Genomic DNA, 15890 nt, shown 5'->3' on the forward strand with positions numbered 1-15890 from the left:
AGGTGCCAGATCTATCGATAAGATGCCGATGGACCCGGCAGAGAAAAGGGTGATGCCGACAAACAGACACCATTTCAAAGCGGAAACCACAGAGTGTATGTTTGTGGATGAGTCGAGGATAAGTAGATGAATGAGTAGGTGGACAATAGAGAAAAAAGGGCGAGGGTGTCCGAAAGAGGAAGAGTGTAGACGCCCGTCGTAATAGACAAGTGGTGGCGCTTTGAACAGCGACGATGGAAAACGAAAGGGGAGAAAGCCATCAGATGGAAGAAAGCCATATCAACATGAGCCGCCGCCGACGCCGTCCGAACGCCAAGGTCAACCGAAAGATCCCGGAGAACGCCACTCGCTCTGGAACCCATCGAAACACAACCGCGGTTGAATTATCTGTCAACCTCGCAATGGGATGCAAAAAGGGCCGCAGAAATTTCCCGGCACCGGAAAATGCATCATTCTCGAAACAAAAACCCCAACGCGAGCAACGGCAATAAAATCGGATAGGACCCATTAGGAACAGAACAAAAGATTATGATACACATGTCGCACTAGCACCGTATCATCGTGACGAGAAGGGAAAAGAGTCTGCAACGGGACGAAAATTCTCATCCATAGGATGAAAGAAGACTCGAATCCTCCGAAAGAGCTCAAACAACGGAGGGACCGTAACAGGAGGAAGGGAGAAGATAAGCGGAGAGGGGGATAATCATCAAGAAGCAAAAAGCAGACAGAATAAACCGACAGCACATTGAATGAGCAGTATCAAAGCACTCGTGACGGAAGTTTATCCCGGGATTCGATGCAATTCCAACGAATCCGGAATGAGACACGGTTTCGTTTTAAGAGACCGGGCTAGGATCATTGGGCGGGCCACGACGAGGCCCTTGCCCACGACCACCCCGAAATGAGCCTCGGCCTCGATTATAGTATTGCCCACCATTGGAATAGTGGTTTTGGCGACGAGGCTGGCGGTCGCCGCTGTTTGGTTGCTGGCTGCCAGGTTGAGGCTGGGGGTTAGAGATAGGGCGCGGAATGTTCTCAGGGGAATCATAGACGTAGAGCTTCTTGTCAATGTTCTGAGGGATGGGCTGAATTTCAGTACCCAGTTCCTGTTCAATCTTGTATAAATTGAAACGGTCCTCCCAATTGATGAGGTTAATCGCCAAACCCAGGTGTCCAAAACGTCCCGAGCGGCCGATACGGTGTAGATAAGTTTCGGCGTTCTTCGGGAAATCGAAGTTGATCACGACATTAACTGCCTGGATATCGATACCACGAGTCAACAAGTCAGAGCAGACCAAGTTACGGCAAACACCGTTCCGGAAGTCATGAAACACCCGGTTGCGGTGCTGCTGAAGCATGCGCGCGTGGGAGTAAAAGCAAGAGTAGCCAAGCTCTGTAATCTTCTTGGCCAGGAGCTCAACGCGGTTGGTAGAATTGCAGAATATGATAGACTGGTTGATCTGAAGCTTTGAGAATAGAGTGTTCAAGCAGTGAACTTTCTGCTTCTCCTCCACGAATGCGTAGTACTGGGTGATACCACGAAGAGTGAGTTCGTCCATGAGGTTAATCTCATAGGGATTGCGCATGTGCTTGTCCTTGAAAGACTTGACAATGAGGGGAAAGGTAGCACTAAAAAGCATGACCTGGCGGTCCTTGGGATGGAAGGACAACAGCTGCTCGATGACGGGAGTGAACTCGGGAGAAAGTAGTTTATCAGCCTCATCCATGACGAAAGTCGGACACTCGGACAGGTCGGCGACACCCTTGCTGGCTAAGTCAAGCACTCGTCCAGGAGTACCAACCAAGATATGAACAGGATCGCTTAACCGGATGATATCGTCCATCAGACCAGTTCCACCAGTTGTGACCATGACATTGATACCGAGGTGTTTCCCGAGTGTCTTGCAAACTTGGGATGTCTGTAGAGCCAGCTCCCGTGTGGGGACCAGGATCAAAGCCTGGGTCTTCGTGCTTTTAGGGTTGATTCGTTCGAGGGTCGGAATAACAAAGGCAGCAGTCTTGCCGGTACCGTTCTTGGCGCGAGCCAAGATGTCTCGGCCTGTGAGAGCAACGGGTATCGTCTCTTCCTGGATGGGAGAGGGCTTCTCAAAGCCCGCTTCGAAAATGCCCATCATGAGTTCTCGCTTGATGTAAAAGTCCTCAAATTCGAGGCCTTTAGTGGCGGTGACGTCCTGAAAACCCAATTAAACCTGTCTTGCTTATCACAAAATCAATCATTGACGAACCTCAGTTTGTGGCCGAGCATCTTTGGGGGGTAATTTGAGGGAATCTTGCAGCCTGATATCTGTCTTCCCATCGCTGAAACAAATATTAGATCTGTGATGTGCATGATGCAATCAAAGTTCAAGAGAACCCTTACCCAAGAGTGGTGTTGTTAAGTTGTGAGGCGAGGGCATCGGCCATGGTGATGGTGGGAGGCGAGGAGACGGGAAAGAAATGTTAATTGAGTGAGACTGATAAGTGCGTGGTGCGATTTTTGGAAACCAGAGCCAACACAAAATGAATAGAGTGAGGATGTCGGTTTTAAGTTGCGGGGCTCAAGGAGGGTGACTAGGGACTTGGTTGGCTTGTATCGTCGAGTCACGCGGTCGGAAGTGGGAGGAAATCTCAAGGTTTTCGGTAGAGATTAACTCAAAGAGAACGATAAAGAGTTCGTTAAAACGCTTCAAGAGCGCGGTTCGATGTCGCGAGGAAGTTGTGAGTGGGTGGATGAGAATTTGGGATGGTCGTTCAGATTGAGAAGGTTTCAAGTTGAAAAGCAGTCAGATCGGATGCCCAATGGGTGGGAGAAAAGACAAGATCAAGTAGGATCTTGTGGGCAGAAGGTGAAGACAAAGGTGAGTGTTGGAATAGGATGAGGTTGGAACAGTCTATTAGAATTGCAGGTTGCGGAAGTCGAAAGACTTGAGTGGGAGGTCCCACCATACCACGTGACCGTCGACTAACGTCTATTCCCTTCTACACTTGAGCTATCAGCCTAGTCACTGCTTCGTCCAGTACATATTGTAATAAGGGATAAGAGAAAAAGATAACAGAAAATGCGATCAAACAGAGAGCCGTAGGGTATTGCGTAGAAAATAGGGTGATTGAATCCAGGCCTAAATCCAAAATCCCCAAGAAAATACGGGCTCCAGGAATCAAGGCCATTGCTCACAGCGTCTATGTACCAGAAATCAGAGAAGCTATCATCACGACCGATGAAAATTGAGAGTAGTCTGGCCCCGCTCAGGTTCTGCTAGCTCCACCACCCGCACGTCCGAAGATATAGTAATGTCCGTCTTACTTCCCGGAGTAATGAGGATGAACTGCCGTCCAATGGATCGGCGAGCGGCAATCATCTAGCAGTACGGTCAGCAATCGAAGGCTTGGAAGGCGAAAAAAATTCTCAGCTCGGGAGAACTTACGAGCATGTCGATAGCCATCTTTCGGTTGATGTGGTCCATATACACATCGCTAGGGTGATAGTCAGCAATGCTTGAAGTGATAAACTATATGAACTACTAGGAAAGGTAACGAACAATTCATCAAGACAACGGACCGGAGACCCCATGGCTTCCCAGAGAGCAAGTAGTAGGCACACCTGTGAGAATGACTTTTCACCACCCGAAAGCGTTTTGGCTCCACGACCAGTGCTGTCATCTTTCGTAATATCAGGTTCAACCTGGAAAGAGCCTATGAGCTGTGGGCTATCCGAGTTGATAGAAGGGAAAATATTACCTGCAAGTCCAACAACTTCTCATTATGGTTGGCGAGAAGGCGGCCTCGGAAGCTTCGCTCACTCAAAAGATAGGTGAATTGAGCTTTCGCTCTAGATGAGATGTGCGATCTAAAGATCTCCCACCTCTTCTTGCGATTATCAAGAGTGTCTTTAAATATCTGGTCATTGTAAGTGATAGGCAAAGATCCCTATGAACAGAGAAGAACTGTACCTGTGCGAGAGTAGTAAGCTCATTGACCTGGTTCATTGCTCTCTGGTAAGCGATCTCAGTTCGACCAGCTTCGGCGGCGATTTCCTCCCGGGAAGCTCCCAGCCTAGGAAGGGGTTAGCATGGACAAACTGGCTGAATTCTCGTTGGCTGATGAAGCATATAACGTACTGCTGGTTGTATCGCTCCAGATCTCGGTGTAGCCGTTCCAATTTCTGGTCAAGACTAAAGGTAGTCTCACCTTCATCGACCGGAACTCTCTCGGAAACGATGCTGGCCTTGCCATTATAATCAAGAACCTTCGCGGCGGCTTCTTCCCACTTCTGGCGGATTCGTTCCCTGTCTCTCTTGTAGTCCTCAATGCGCCCGCTTGCAGCACTCTTGTCATTAAGAATCTTACGGCGCTTATCTTCAACGCGCTTTCGTTCCTCTTCGGCAACGGCACTGTTTTGTAGAAGTTTAGAGATGTCGTGATCTTTCGCTGACATCTCCCGCCGCATCACCTTCAAACTTTCCATGATGATCGTCATGGCAGCGCGACTATCGTTCAGAGACCCCTCGTTAAGCTGCCTGTCAGCCTCAGCCTCCTGTAGGGCAGCCTGCAAGGCATCAAGTTGTCCATCTTGGGCATTCTGCTTGTCAAGTGCATCCCGGAGAGATTCAGCTTCATCCTCCATTCTCTGCATATTGATCTTTAATTCTTGGCTCTTTCGATGATGCATCTGAAGTTCCTGCTTGTAGGAGTTAAGTTTGGCATCGGCAGATCGCCGTTCTTCTTGCAGGTCGTTGAGCTGGCGCTTGAGATCTTGAATAACCTCACGCTGGGTGCTGCGCATGAGACGTGGAATTAGTCAACTGCAAACCGTGCAAGTGAATGGTCGATCTTACCTGATTTGAGAGGCTAGGTCGGATTTCATTCGAGGGTGTCCCTGGTACATCGGCACTGGTGCTTGGCTGGGCTCGCCATTTCGATTATATGATAGATGGATACCTCGACGGCGATCTCGGGTGTCAATGCAAAAGCATCGTTTCACGTTTCTAGGGCGGTCCCCGTCGAAAAGCACACTGGATGCCTCTTCCAAATTTTCGATCAACAACATTTGCTCCACGCCGTGATTGATGATGAGTTGTCGCTGTACCACTGGGTTTTCAATCTTTGAAAAGGATTAGTTAACATCTCTGAATAAATTGATTGGAGACTAGCTTACTTTGAGTATTTTCAAGGCGGTTTGGTGAGATTCAAGGTGCGGTTCATGTCCCGTAACATCGATCTCACCGCCATTTCCAATGTAAATCGGCGAATTACTGCATTTCTTGTAAGCTTTAATTTGACAACTTTGAGTCCAAGAAGCTTACCAGTTTGTCCTACGCATGAGACCAGAGAGAAGGTTCATGTCCTTCTTACAAGTCACGACAAAGCTGTTCAGTGAGCCACCCAAGGTATTCTCAAGGACGGACGCCCATTTGGGCTCTAGTAAAGTAATGTAGTGACCCAATGGCCCGACTGGAGGTGTGGTAAATGATCGCTCTTGTCGGATGAGCTTGAGAAGTGATGGCATATTTTCAGAGAAGCCAGTTTGCCTTTGCCCGTCTTGGTTTGTGAGATTTCGAAGTCGACTGTTGGCCTGATTGATATCCTCTTCTTTCGCGTCAATCAATTTCCGGGCCGAATCTGCATCCCGTTCAGCAATTTTGACATCTTCTTTCAAGGGGTTAACGCCCTGTCCGTGTTCCTCGTATTCGATTCTGGCAGCACTGGCAAGAGCAGCGGCTCTTTCGCACTGTCCCTTCTTTCGGGCGTAGCCCCCGTCACTAATTTCAGCAAGGCGTTGGGTTTCGTTGTCAATCTTTTCCTGCGTCTCTGTCATCCTGGCCCTTGCCGCTTCATAATATTCTTTAATCTGACGTTGTTCTGCCTGTGTATAACAATTAGCAGGACATCCCTATGTTTATAAATACAGAGAGCCGAAAAGGGGTTGATAGTGAGTTTTCGTACCTGGAGGTCGTGCCGTCGACTCATCTCCTCATCTAATTTCTCTTTCATTTTTTCCTTTTCGCCACGCGCTTCTTCAACCAGCGTATCAGCACGATGTGCATGGTCAGCGGCTGTTTCAGACTCCTCTTCAGCTGCCTGGAATGCGTCATCAAACTGGCCAAGTGCGGCTTCTGCATTCGCAATCTGTTCATCAGCCTTTGCCAGTTCATTGCTGAACGAGTCCCGTGCCTGTCCTGAGTTAGTCAAATTCAATTAAAGCTCGCAGGAAAACACTGACTCTTTCTTGATCTTCAACCTGAGCCCACGCCATCTGGCCCCGAAGATTTCTGATGCGCTCCCTCAGAGAGTCATGTTGGTCCGAAATTTCTAGCTTCTTTTTTGCAGCGTCCTTGCGGTTCTCGAGAACACGAATATCCTGTGCTTTGATTCGAAGCTTTTCTTCGATTTGGTCGATAGATTCTTCGATCAAGCGGTAATCCTGATCCAGTTGCTCCAGCTGAACACCCTTTACAAAGAACTTGTACTTTTCAGCTGGACTTGATGTACTGAGAAACTGGCGAGCCATATCCTGAGAAAGAACGTTCATGGGATTATCGATTTGAAGGGAGAAATAGTCGGTGATAGAATCCAGCTCCGCTTTCTTCGTTGAGACAATGCGTCCATTCTCTCCTTTGATTTTGAACCCACTGGATCCACTCTTGGAGAAATGACGCTCGACGATAATTGATTTGCCGTAGTCCTCTGGCATATAGGCGCCATCGCCTTGGTTCTTGATTCGCACAATGATGGAGGCATTCTCTTTCCCTTCTTTAATGAAGCTTTTCAAGCTCTGGCCACGGTTAGTCGCAGATGCTTTCCCACCTAGACAAAGGGTGATTCCGGTCAAAATTGCACTCTTGCCACTCCCGTTTTTTCCAACAATGAAGGTGATTAAGGGGCCTAGCTCCACAGAGAAGTGATCATGACACATGAAATTGTAGCATTCGACACGTTCAAGGATGCCATGTTCGGCAGGCACGTTAATCTCATCGACCAAATGTGCGTATTTTTCTTGAATAATTTGTGTTTGTCGTAGTTCCAACTCATCTTCGTCATTCAATAGCGCGTCATCGGAGCGAGGGGAGGGCAACCTAATGCCACGATCACTTGTATCCGAATCTTCGAAGGAGGGTGAAGCTGAAAAACGGGTTCGTTTTCTCTATTTTGATATCAGTTCTCATTTCTGAAAGGGAACAATGCTTTGAAACACCAAAAGAAAGCATACTGATTGAGGTGGGGACGTTGATCCAGCACTCTCAGATCCTCCGTCACTGGGGTATTCGGAGTCCGAAGACGCCTGATCGCGTTTGCGGGATGACATCGAAGGAAAGAAAATTTACATGAAGAGTAGCTCATTCACATAGTGATTAGGATGAGTGTGACGCCATCTAGGGAGGCGTGAATAGCACTAGTATCCAAGCAACATTCGCGTCGGCGCGCAATTTCGCGTCACACTGGAAAGCGCTGAGTAAGCACCCCCGGCCCAAAAGAGAAGTGGTTGAAAATACCAGTATGAATAATAGTTCAAGAGATATATATGATATGATATGCATGGAGAATTTAGTAGGTCCTGTATTATTCCTAACATATAAACAAGAATATTTATTTCTTTTTTTCCCAGGATGAGTGGGAGATTTTTGGTCATTGAGTTAGCTTTGGAAACCATATTAGCAAGCACTGGGCAGCAGCTACCGGCAAACCTTAGGCTCAGATCTACTTAAAGGATTTAATATGAAAGTTGAAACACCAAAAATGATTGAGACAATTTGTCAGATTTGAGATTTGCAAAGCGATTATTCCTATTGGAATGGTTTCATTCTTTTAGCGCTGTGTTTATGGTGTAGACGAGAAGTTGTTCAACATTGAATGCTTGCACTATTCCATTTCCGTGAATATTAATTTCTAGAGACTGATACTGTTTACTGCAGAGGTTCCTCTGCCACATAGTGCAAATAGGCGCCCAACAGCTTAGTTCCTTCAATATAGTTCCTCCGGTCCAGCTTCTCATTGACGGAGTGAGCAGCATCGGTGGAGCTGCCCATGGGGAGAAGCAGGACATTCTTTCCAGTAGCTTGCTCGAAGGTCAGAGTGACGGGAATACTATCGATCTTGTTAGCTTTCTATATTCATACAAACACCATCATCCAGCTCTCCTTGGGATAAAGTAAAAAAAATTCGCATACCTTCCACCCTCACGGGTCATATCCGGTTCGACGCCAAAGACCTGCTCGACGGCCTTGCTAGCAGCGCTAAAGTTCCAATGCTTCGGGCTAGCAACCCACCACTTGCCATCATGCTGTAGCCACACATCCATAGTGTTCTTGCTGTTGAGCTTGGCAAACTCGGCCTTGATGTAGTCGAAGACCAGCTTGTTCACGTCTGCACTCTCCATGTTGGGCACAGTCCGGATCGAGAACTTGCCGATCACCTTGGCGGGGATGACTGTCTTGGCACCCGGGGCAGAATAGGCACCTTCAATGCCGTGGATCGATAGCGATGGGTACCTCCAGCGGGCCATCAGAGTTCGCTCCTTTGTGGGATGAATGCCGGTCTCGCTGCCTAGGGATTCGTGCAGGTTATCCATAGTGTAGCTAATGCTGCTATACAGAGTTTTCTCCTCCTCGGTCAGAGGGGCCACCAAATCCATCAGGCCGGGGATCTGGATGTTGCCCTGGGGGTCCACCAACTTGGACAGGATATTGACGAGGTCGGTCATGGGCTCGTGAGCGGAACCACCGAAAACACCGCTGTGAAGATCTTGAGCGGGACCCGAGACGCTCACAGAGTAGTAGTTGCAGCCACGCAAGCCGTAGGTTAGACAGGGCTTCTCGGTGCCGAGCCAGTAGTTGTCGGAAATGCAAACCGCATCGGTATCCTTGAAGAAGTTCTTAGCCTCGGCCTGGATGAACTCTTCCAGACCCTCCGATCCATACTCCTCCATTCCCTCAAAGCAGCAAAGAAGGTTGACGGGAAACTCGACACCGGCCTTCCGGTGGGCCTCAATCACATTCAGCCAGCCAAGCACGGGGCCCTTGTCATCTGTGGCACCGCGGCCATACATGCGGTCCTTCTCATCAATGGACAACTCAAACGGCTCGGTGGCCCAGCCGTCCTCTTTCAGAGCAGGCTGCACATCATAGTGACCATAGACCAGGATGGTGCGCTTGTTCTTGTCATTGCCGTACCGCGCAATGACGACCGGGGGAGGTCCAGGTGCTCCTTTCCAGGCTGCTTTCCCAGTGGTCTCTGCTGCACCTCGGCGCCGAGAGCCTCGAGCTCAGAGGCCAAAAACTGGGCCATCTTTGGTGAAATGTTCATCGGTCAGTCTGGCGCTATATTACAAAAGGCCACAGAGGTCATGGCTGGGAACAGGAACAACTCACGCGGAACACGTCCTTGCGGTTCTCATCTTGGGCAGAGATCGAGGGAATCGCAACCGCTTTGCGTAGACCTGGAAATTTTGATCAGCTTAAGTAAGGCTGACCTTGACCTGTCTTGACCATCCAGGTACTTCAAGGTTGGGGAGTCGCGGGGTTGGAACGTACGATCAATGAAGGAATCCGCGGAGTCGTCGACTCTGAGGAAACACTCGCGTGTCAGTTTTCTTCTTCGAGGAGGTGGAGAAGTCAGGCAGCATACTGTTTAAAAAAGGGCTCAAGCTGGGGCGCCATCTTGGAGTCACTGATATATCCGTAGAAGAAGCGGCGGGAGATAAGTGACCGACTGACGGGGCTGACGGGAGGAGAAAACCTGGAGAGAAGAGATTGCCCGGGTTTTGAGAGCGATGGGATGCGACGGAGGGGGAAGAGGGGCATTGCAGACTGGAGGCGCCTGTCGCACCGAAAAGTACTATCTTATCACGTAATTAGCCCTGCAACCCTGGAGTGCCGGCAGTAGCCGCCTATCACGATTGTGGTGATTATTTGGGTTTCCAAGGACACGGACTCAGACTCGACGGCGGGATCATTTATTATTCCATGCCCTTATCGATTGCGGTTGGGAACGGGCCATGTTGAGTGGTGGCTTTTTAGAGTATCTGGACATCTATGGGAACTGTGAAACTAGGTATGCCAACGAGCCACCAATTTAGATCTTGCAATCGAGGGAGAAAGCTATTATTCAATGCCCAAGATTGTGGATGAAGGTCCCATGTCTGATAGCGCACAATTGGCCCAGCGCGTCTGTCGGCTGTGTATCTTTCAAGTTTTGAAAGGTACCCGACCCACTCCGTTCACATGGCCGCCCCATACGACTAGTCCTCTGCACACGGTGACTGTTATGAACGAGCAACTAATCAATCGCAGGTAGGATGGAAATCAATCGAAAAGAATATATTGAAATGGGTCATGAGAGACCAAAAAAATACAGGGTACAATGCTAGTTTAGAATACATGTCGTTTTTACACGAGGCCGCAGGAACTGCCATCCAACCGCTTTCCTCATCCCACGGGAGCTCAGCCCCATAAGGGGAATGGAGGGAGGAAAGGAAAAAAAGAAAGGAAGAAAAGCGAAAAGGTCCTATCAAAAGGCAGACCAACCAACAGATACAAGTTGAATCATTCATCGCGGCACCAGGCCTCCCTGCGCAACTTCCGGTCCTCTCGAGCCATCCGCCGCTTCGGTCCCCATTGTGACTGCACAGCTTCCATCACTTGCTTCTGAATTTGCTTCTTCTCTGGGCCAGCCTCACAGACCAAGGCGATAAAAAGTGGCGAGCACTCAAATCGCTTGGCAAGTTTGTTTCGGCTCCAGGTCATAGGGTCACTCAATCGGAGTTGACGGATTTCTTCAACTTCCGAGGGACCCAGGTGGTACTTTCGCTCGGAGCCGTTCTTGAAGACCTGGGGGAGGGTGTTGACGTTGGGAGTCATTTTAACCGAGTCTTCCACGCGCATCAGCCTCCGAGCATCGGTGGGTGGCAAGAATTTGCTCGGGGTATGGAAGACTGTTGGAGCGCTAGAAGGAGGGTTGTAGATGATCTGATCGCGATTCTGGTTCGAGGGGCCAAATGAGGCATCCGGCTTCACGCGTAGACGCTGTTTTGTGCGCCGATATGATGATTGATGGCGCCGAGACCCAAGCGCAAGACTATCTGTCCAGGAAGGAAGGAGAAAAGGAAGGGTGACGAAGGGCCGCTTTGGGGCCACGAGGGAGGTAGTCATCTTCGGAATTGCCAGTCCAATGGCGACCCTGCGACGTAAAGGGGTGAGTATCAAAATCCAGAGGTGCTTTTCGATAACAGTCAGAAACATACCACGAAGAGAAAGAATCTGGAGCTGAGCAAGAGGGGGGGCAATGGACCGTTGGGGGGCAATCCGGAGTTCGAGAGGTCAAAGGCGGACGTGTCGAGCCCGAACTTTTTTCCCTGGGTCTCGTGACCTATCTTTGCCCAATCGGGTATGGCCCATAATACGCATGGTGTCAGGTACCGGTACCAAAGTTTCTTGGGTCGATACGCAGGTCGCGCAAGTAGCTGGTACTTACCCCGTCATAACATCCTCGTTGATCACGTTGATCACCTGGATCACAGGATGTCATCATCTCTCCTGGGAAACGTAAGATGCTCCATTTCGAACTCTTCCCCTTCAATACCTCACGATCGCCTTCGCCATATTCTCGTGCACTATATCCAGGCCTCTGGAACGTCCCCAGACGATTCTGGGTCATGGCCGACGTCCTTTAGACTCATCTGGGCCACCATTTCCACGCCTTAACCACTATTATTCCCGCCAGTTCCGCTAGTCTTTCTTTCGTCATGTCAGACTCTCGCAGTATCCACCCGGAGCTTGTGAAAGACCAACGGTGGGACACTTGTTCAACTTCTTCGCAGCTTCCAGAAGGCTATACACCATCACTCGCAGATCAGAATGCTTCCCTGGTCGGACAATCCCCCATAAGCGTACGGGCTCCCGAACCCGAATGCTTGACCTGGAATCATACGTCACCGGTCCAGAAAGATCAGTTTGCAGAAAAGATGACTGCAGGGTTTGAGACGTTGAGTAGTGGTCCGGTATCGCCGGTATCTCCTTTGAACCCCTCAGATGCTTTGCGAACGCCCAATGCTTCCGAACGACGCCAACAGCAGCCCTCCTCACCCGGGACCATGTCACAACTACCCCCTCGAGTTCACTCTCCAGCGTCTCAGATCTTTGAACGAAGTGTTCAAGAGGATATATTGCCTCAACAAGCATCCCCGTCGATCGCGGCGCACATTCGCACAGAAAACTATATTCCTCCGGTCCTCGAGGCATCGTCGGCTGCAATAACTGACGAGCAACTGGATCCAGATTCGGTTGAAATTGTAACGCACAGCCTCCACCAACCTGCGGCCTTGGGTGTGACTGCCATATCAACTGCTGAGCAGTCATTAGCCTCCTCTGGCATTGTTGACCATACTGCAATGCATTCTAGTGATGGGGATGAGATGTCCTCATCACATGGTGCATTGGAACAAGCAGACGTGAGACGACTGAGTTTCATCTCTTTTGCTGATGTTGTCAACGCCGAACATGCGGAGACAGGCGAATCCGTATTTAATCGAGATCTTTCTCAGAGTGGGATGGCTCCAGGGAATCCCATTTTTGCAGGATCTCATAATCGGTCGCCGTCACCGCTCCAAACCCCTGGTTCATCACATGGACTTGGGACATCCCCTCCTAGCAGCATTGCGACCTCCTTTAAAGGCTTGGAAATGTCTCCCAACCACGGTGGTCGAAGGGCAGGCAGTCCATTACCTATGGCACAAAGTCCTGTGTCTTCTAGCTTCGGTGGTGAATTCAATGTTGAAACAATGCGGCAGGCCCTCCGAAGAACGGGCAGTGGAGATTTGAGTGGTATTACAAGCCAGACTGCAAGCGCTGTTGGGCATGAGGAGACGTTTGACCGTTTGTTTTAGTTATCACACTTCGTATTTATGTTCAGTTGTGCCTGGCGTTACCACTGATTGCGGGCGATAGTGCTGAAACAGTCGTTATCGTGCATACCCAACTTATTCTATTTTTTACCTTACTTTGCATAGTATCATATCAGGAATTTATACCATATCGGGCTCGAGTAGTTGGATGGCGTGATGAAGGTGACTCTTCTGCTTTGGTGGTTGCGTTATATAACCTCAATCTATGAATCTGGATGTCCCCAAGACACGCCTTTTAAACATTCAATTGCTTTGGTATTTCATATGCTTTGTGGATATACCATCTTGGAAGATATAGGAAATGGACATGATCATGATGGTTGAAATGTTCGATGCTGAGGAAAAGACCCCTTTGCCCTGATACCCTAGTACCGGGCTCATGTTTCCCGAAACTGGTGTACCGGTGTTGAATACGTGAATCTCCCGAAATATGGTTTTTCTCATTCTCTCGTCTTTTGAATTGCATCCAGAGCCTGTTGGAATCGGGATCGCAGATCGGCCACATCTTCTAGTCCAACACTGATTCTGACCAGGTCAGGATCGACATTGAAAGATCTCGCCTATCATGGACGTGTCTAGCATCAGCTTTTATCCACACAAATCATGGCAATATTTAGCCTTGTCGGAATAGAAGAATACATACCCAGTCAAGTTCACCGTAATGGGCAAGAAGAACGTAGGGGGAGCTGCAGGCAGGGGGTTAGTGCCTCTTCGTCGTTTTCGATTCCTCGAGTGAGGGCTCACCTGAGAGTGAAGTTGGTTCCAAGACTAGGTCCCTTTAGGACCTCCAGCGTATCATAGAAGGCTATGGCTTCCGGTGTTGAATGAAAGGTGACGGAAAAGAGACCGCCATAACCACCCGAGGGGTTACGAAGGCTGTCATAAAGGGGCTTGGTTGGACTATATTTGGGATAGTGGACATCCTTGACTATAGATTCAGTTAGCTCAGCAACAGAGATAGAACCGAAAGCGTTTCATACTTAATGGAGAGTCCTTAAGCATGGCCGTGATATCTTCAGATGTCGAATTAATCTTGTCAATTCTAGTGACAAAATCTCGGCTGTTTCGTTCCAGGAAGACCGCATCCTCCGCCCAGTAGATATCTTCATAGTCGCGGGTATAGGTGTCTTTCAGTTGCTTATATTGGCGTCCATGAGGATTGAGCACTGCACTTCCACCCATCACATTGCTATCTCCACTGAAGATTTTCGTCAAGCTGCTGGCTACAATGTCGGCATATTGAAGCACGTTGATATTGAGGAAATTGCTGATGGTCTCATCAACAACCACAGCGAAATCGTACTTATCAGCAAGAGACCGAATTCGAGCAAGATCCGGGGTTCTGAGAAGAGGGTTGCCTGGTGCTTCTGTGAAAAGTCCGAGGAACCGTTCGCCGTTTTTCAGTCGAGATTCCAAATCGTCCAGGTCTTCCGATGAGCCATGTCCATAGAACAAGCAGCCTGGCCCCCACTTTTGTAGAATCTTCAGGGTATCGGTGTATGGAAAACCAAAACAGATACTCTTCAAGGAGCCTCGTGCGTGAAGCAAGGTCTGGTGGGCGTTGAATATAGCGCTCATGCCAGCAGGGTAAAGATATACATCGTCCTCTGAAATACCAGAGACTCGGCCTTCGGACGAGGCTGTTTCTAGAGCCTCGGGCAGCTCAACATCCGCCATCAATACACCCGCAATGCGTTTTCGAACCGCAAGTTTGGCTTGATCCGCGCGCATGGGGCTCAAGTTCCGGCCAAATCGTTCTTCAATGAACTGAGCATAGTCGCGGCCATCCTCACCACCATTCACGGGTGAGAGGTCTTCTGTAGCAGAAGTAGGAGTAGACGGGCTCCGTGAAATACCACTTAGAGAACCCCTTCCCTGATACCGTCTTGGGCCTTTACAGGGCCGCTGCGAAAGTGACTCCGATGTAGACGTGTTCTTCCCCTCTACCAAAAACCCATCTTCGAGGGCCCGGAGACAAAACTCGCCTCGTCGACTCGATATGCCATTGCCGGAATGCTGCCACACCTGCTTGGCAATGGAGGCGAACTCTTTCGGGTAGATCACGGAGACCAATGTGGAGGTAATGGAAGTCGAGCCAGACTCGGCACGCGAAGAGGGCACGAAGTTCACAATCTTGACCTTTTGTGATTCGTCGGGCGAGATCTTGGATAGGATAAACGACTGGCAGATGCGCGCGCTCTTGTAGGAAGCGAAAAGGGTCGCCGTTTCTGTTTCGGGATCCCCCACACGGCGGACAATTTCGAGGACAAGTTTCTGGATGCTAGGGTGTACAAAAAATCGTGGATAGCCGCATACCATCTTGCTCATAACCCAGTCTTCACCTTCCTCGTAGCCGATATTGGATCTCCATGTAGGGAGCGATACACTGACGGCCTAATTTATGATACATGTCAGCCAATCACCTCAATCATGGAAGCCATAAATTGTTGAGGCCATTTTGGGGCGTTGGTTGGCTAGTGAATTCGACCATCCATATAGGAGGGGTACACCGCGGGGTTCGCGGAAACATACATGGTCAGTGTTCGGGGGCACAGTCCCTCCAAGCGCTTGAAGCATGCTGATTTTAGACAATGGAGAAGCTAAGGAGTGTTTTCCCAAAAAAAAAAAAAATTAAGAATTAAAAAAGGAAGCAAGTAAGGGAAAGTTTTTTCGTCGACTCATGTCGAAGCGACTTCGGCGCGATTGAGCATCCCAGCGCGGGATTCATGACTCAGCGCGCGGCAGGCCAATGTGGGTCGCGGAATCACGACATACCTCGTGAGTAATGATGCTTCATTTAGTTACTTGATTAACAACCAAACTCAAGTTGGTTGACTGCCGCATTCTGGAGAACATCGCAGTCTGAGACTTCAGGCTAACTTCGTAATTTGACTAGTTAGTTAGTTAGTAAATTGGTTATCATAATAAGATAACTAAATAGTTAGTTAACTATGCCTTTCTTAGTCAGCGGGGGACGCCGACCTCGCTGACCGCC

At 49.3% G+C, this 15890-nt stretch overlaps 7 protein-coding genes across 7 annotated transcripts; 2 read left to right on the forward strand and 5 right to left on the reverse strand.

The window, feature by feature from the left end:
- Window positions 1-284: 284 nt before the first annotated feature.
- Window positions 285-491, forward strand: N7462_001502 (uncharacterized protein; the record flags this gene model as incomplete). The annotated part of the gene is made up of 1 exon (XM_057073228.1): window positions 285-491. The coding sequence occupies one exon, from the start codon at window positions 285-287 to the stop codon at window positions 489-491; it is 207 nt and encodes a 68-aa protein (XP_056936869.1).
- A 345-nt stretch (window positions 492-836) lies between these two features.
- Window positions 837-2424, reverse strand: dhh1 (DExD/H-box ATP-dependent RNA helicase DHH1; the record flags this gene model as incomplete). Its single annotated transcript, XM_057073229.1, has 3 exons — window positions 837-2192; window positions 2247-2319; window positions 2381-2424. The coding sequence occupies 3 exons, from the start codon at window positions 2422-2424 to the stop codon at window positions 837-839; spliced, it is 1473 nt and encodes a 490-aa protein (XP_056936870.1).
- A 785-nt stretch (window positions 2425-3209) lies between these two features.
- N7462_001504 (DNA repair protein SMC6) lies at window positions 3210-7303 on the reverse strand (the record flags this gene model as incomplete). Its single annotated transcript, XM_057073230.1, has 12 exons — window positions 3210-3359; window positions 3426-3474; window positions 3540-3682; window positions 3739-3897; window positions 3951-4053; window positions 4119-4775; window positions 4836-5101; window positions 5156-5252; window positions 5304-5863; window positions 5944-6171; window positions 6221-7141; window positions 7208-7303. The coding sequence occupies 12 exons, from the start codon at window positions 7301-7303 to the stop codon at window positions 3210-3212; spliced, it is 3429 nt and encodes a 1142-aa protein (XP_056936871.1).
- A 598-nt stretch (window positions 7304-7901) lies between these two features.
- Window positions 7902-9797, reverse strand: N7462_001505 (M20 family dipeptidase; the record flags this gene model as incomplete). The annotated part of the gene is made up of 6 exons (XM_057073231.1): window positions 7902-8082; window positions 8166-9096; window positions 9168-9282; window positions 9366-9433; window positions 9528-9559; window positions 9622-9797. 6 exons carry the CDS (start codon window positions 9795-9797, stop codon window positions 7902-7904), a joined length of 1503 nt encoding a protein of 500 aa, XP_056936872.1.
- Window positions 9798-10538: 741 nt separating this feature from the next.
- Window positions 10539-11144, reverse strand: N7462_001506 (mitochondrial 54S ribosomal protein mL58; the record flags this gene model as incomplete). The annotated part of the gene is made up of 1 exon (XM_057073232.1): window positions 10539-11144. The coding sequence occupies one exon, from the start codon at window positions 11142-11144 to the stop codon at window positions 10539-10541; it is 606 nt and encodes a 201-aa protein (XP_056936873.1).
- Window positions 11145-11737: 593 nt separating this feature from the next.
- Window positions 11738-12877, forward strand: N7462_001507 (uncharacterized protein; the record flags this gene model as incomplete). Its single annotated transcript, XM_057073233.1, has 1 exon — window positions 11738-12877. The coding sequence occupies one exon, from the start codon at window positions 11738-11740 to the stop codon at window positions 12875-12877; it is 1140 nt and encodes a 379-aa protein (XP_056936874.1).
- A 458-nt stretch (window positions 12878-13335) lies between these two features.
- Window positions 13336-15472, reverse strand: N7462_001508 (cystathionine gamma-synthase; the record flags this gene model as incomplete). The annotated part of the gene is made up of 5 exons (XM_057073234.1): window positions 13336-13455; window positions 13539-13581; window positions 13640-13823; window positions 13876-15289; window positions 15428-15472. The coding sequence occupies 5 exons, from the start codon at window positions 15470-15472 to the stop codon at window positions 13336-13338; spliced, it is 1806 nt and encodes a 601-aa protein (XP_056936875.1).
- Between the last annotated feature and the right edge of the window lie 418 nt (window positions 15473-15890).

This window comes from Penicillium macrosclerotiorum (assembly GCF_028827735.1).
Source record: "Penicillium macrosclerotiorum strain IBT 26536 chromosome Unknown utg000002l_segment0_segment0, whole genome shotgun sequence".
NCBI classification, from domain to species: domain Eukaryota; kingdom Fungi; phylum Ascomycota; class Eurotiomycetes; order Eurotiales; family Aspergillaceae; genus Penicillium; species Penicillium macrosclerotiorum.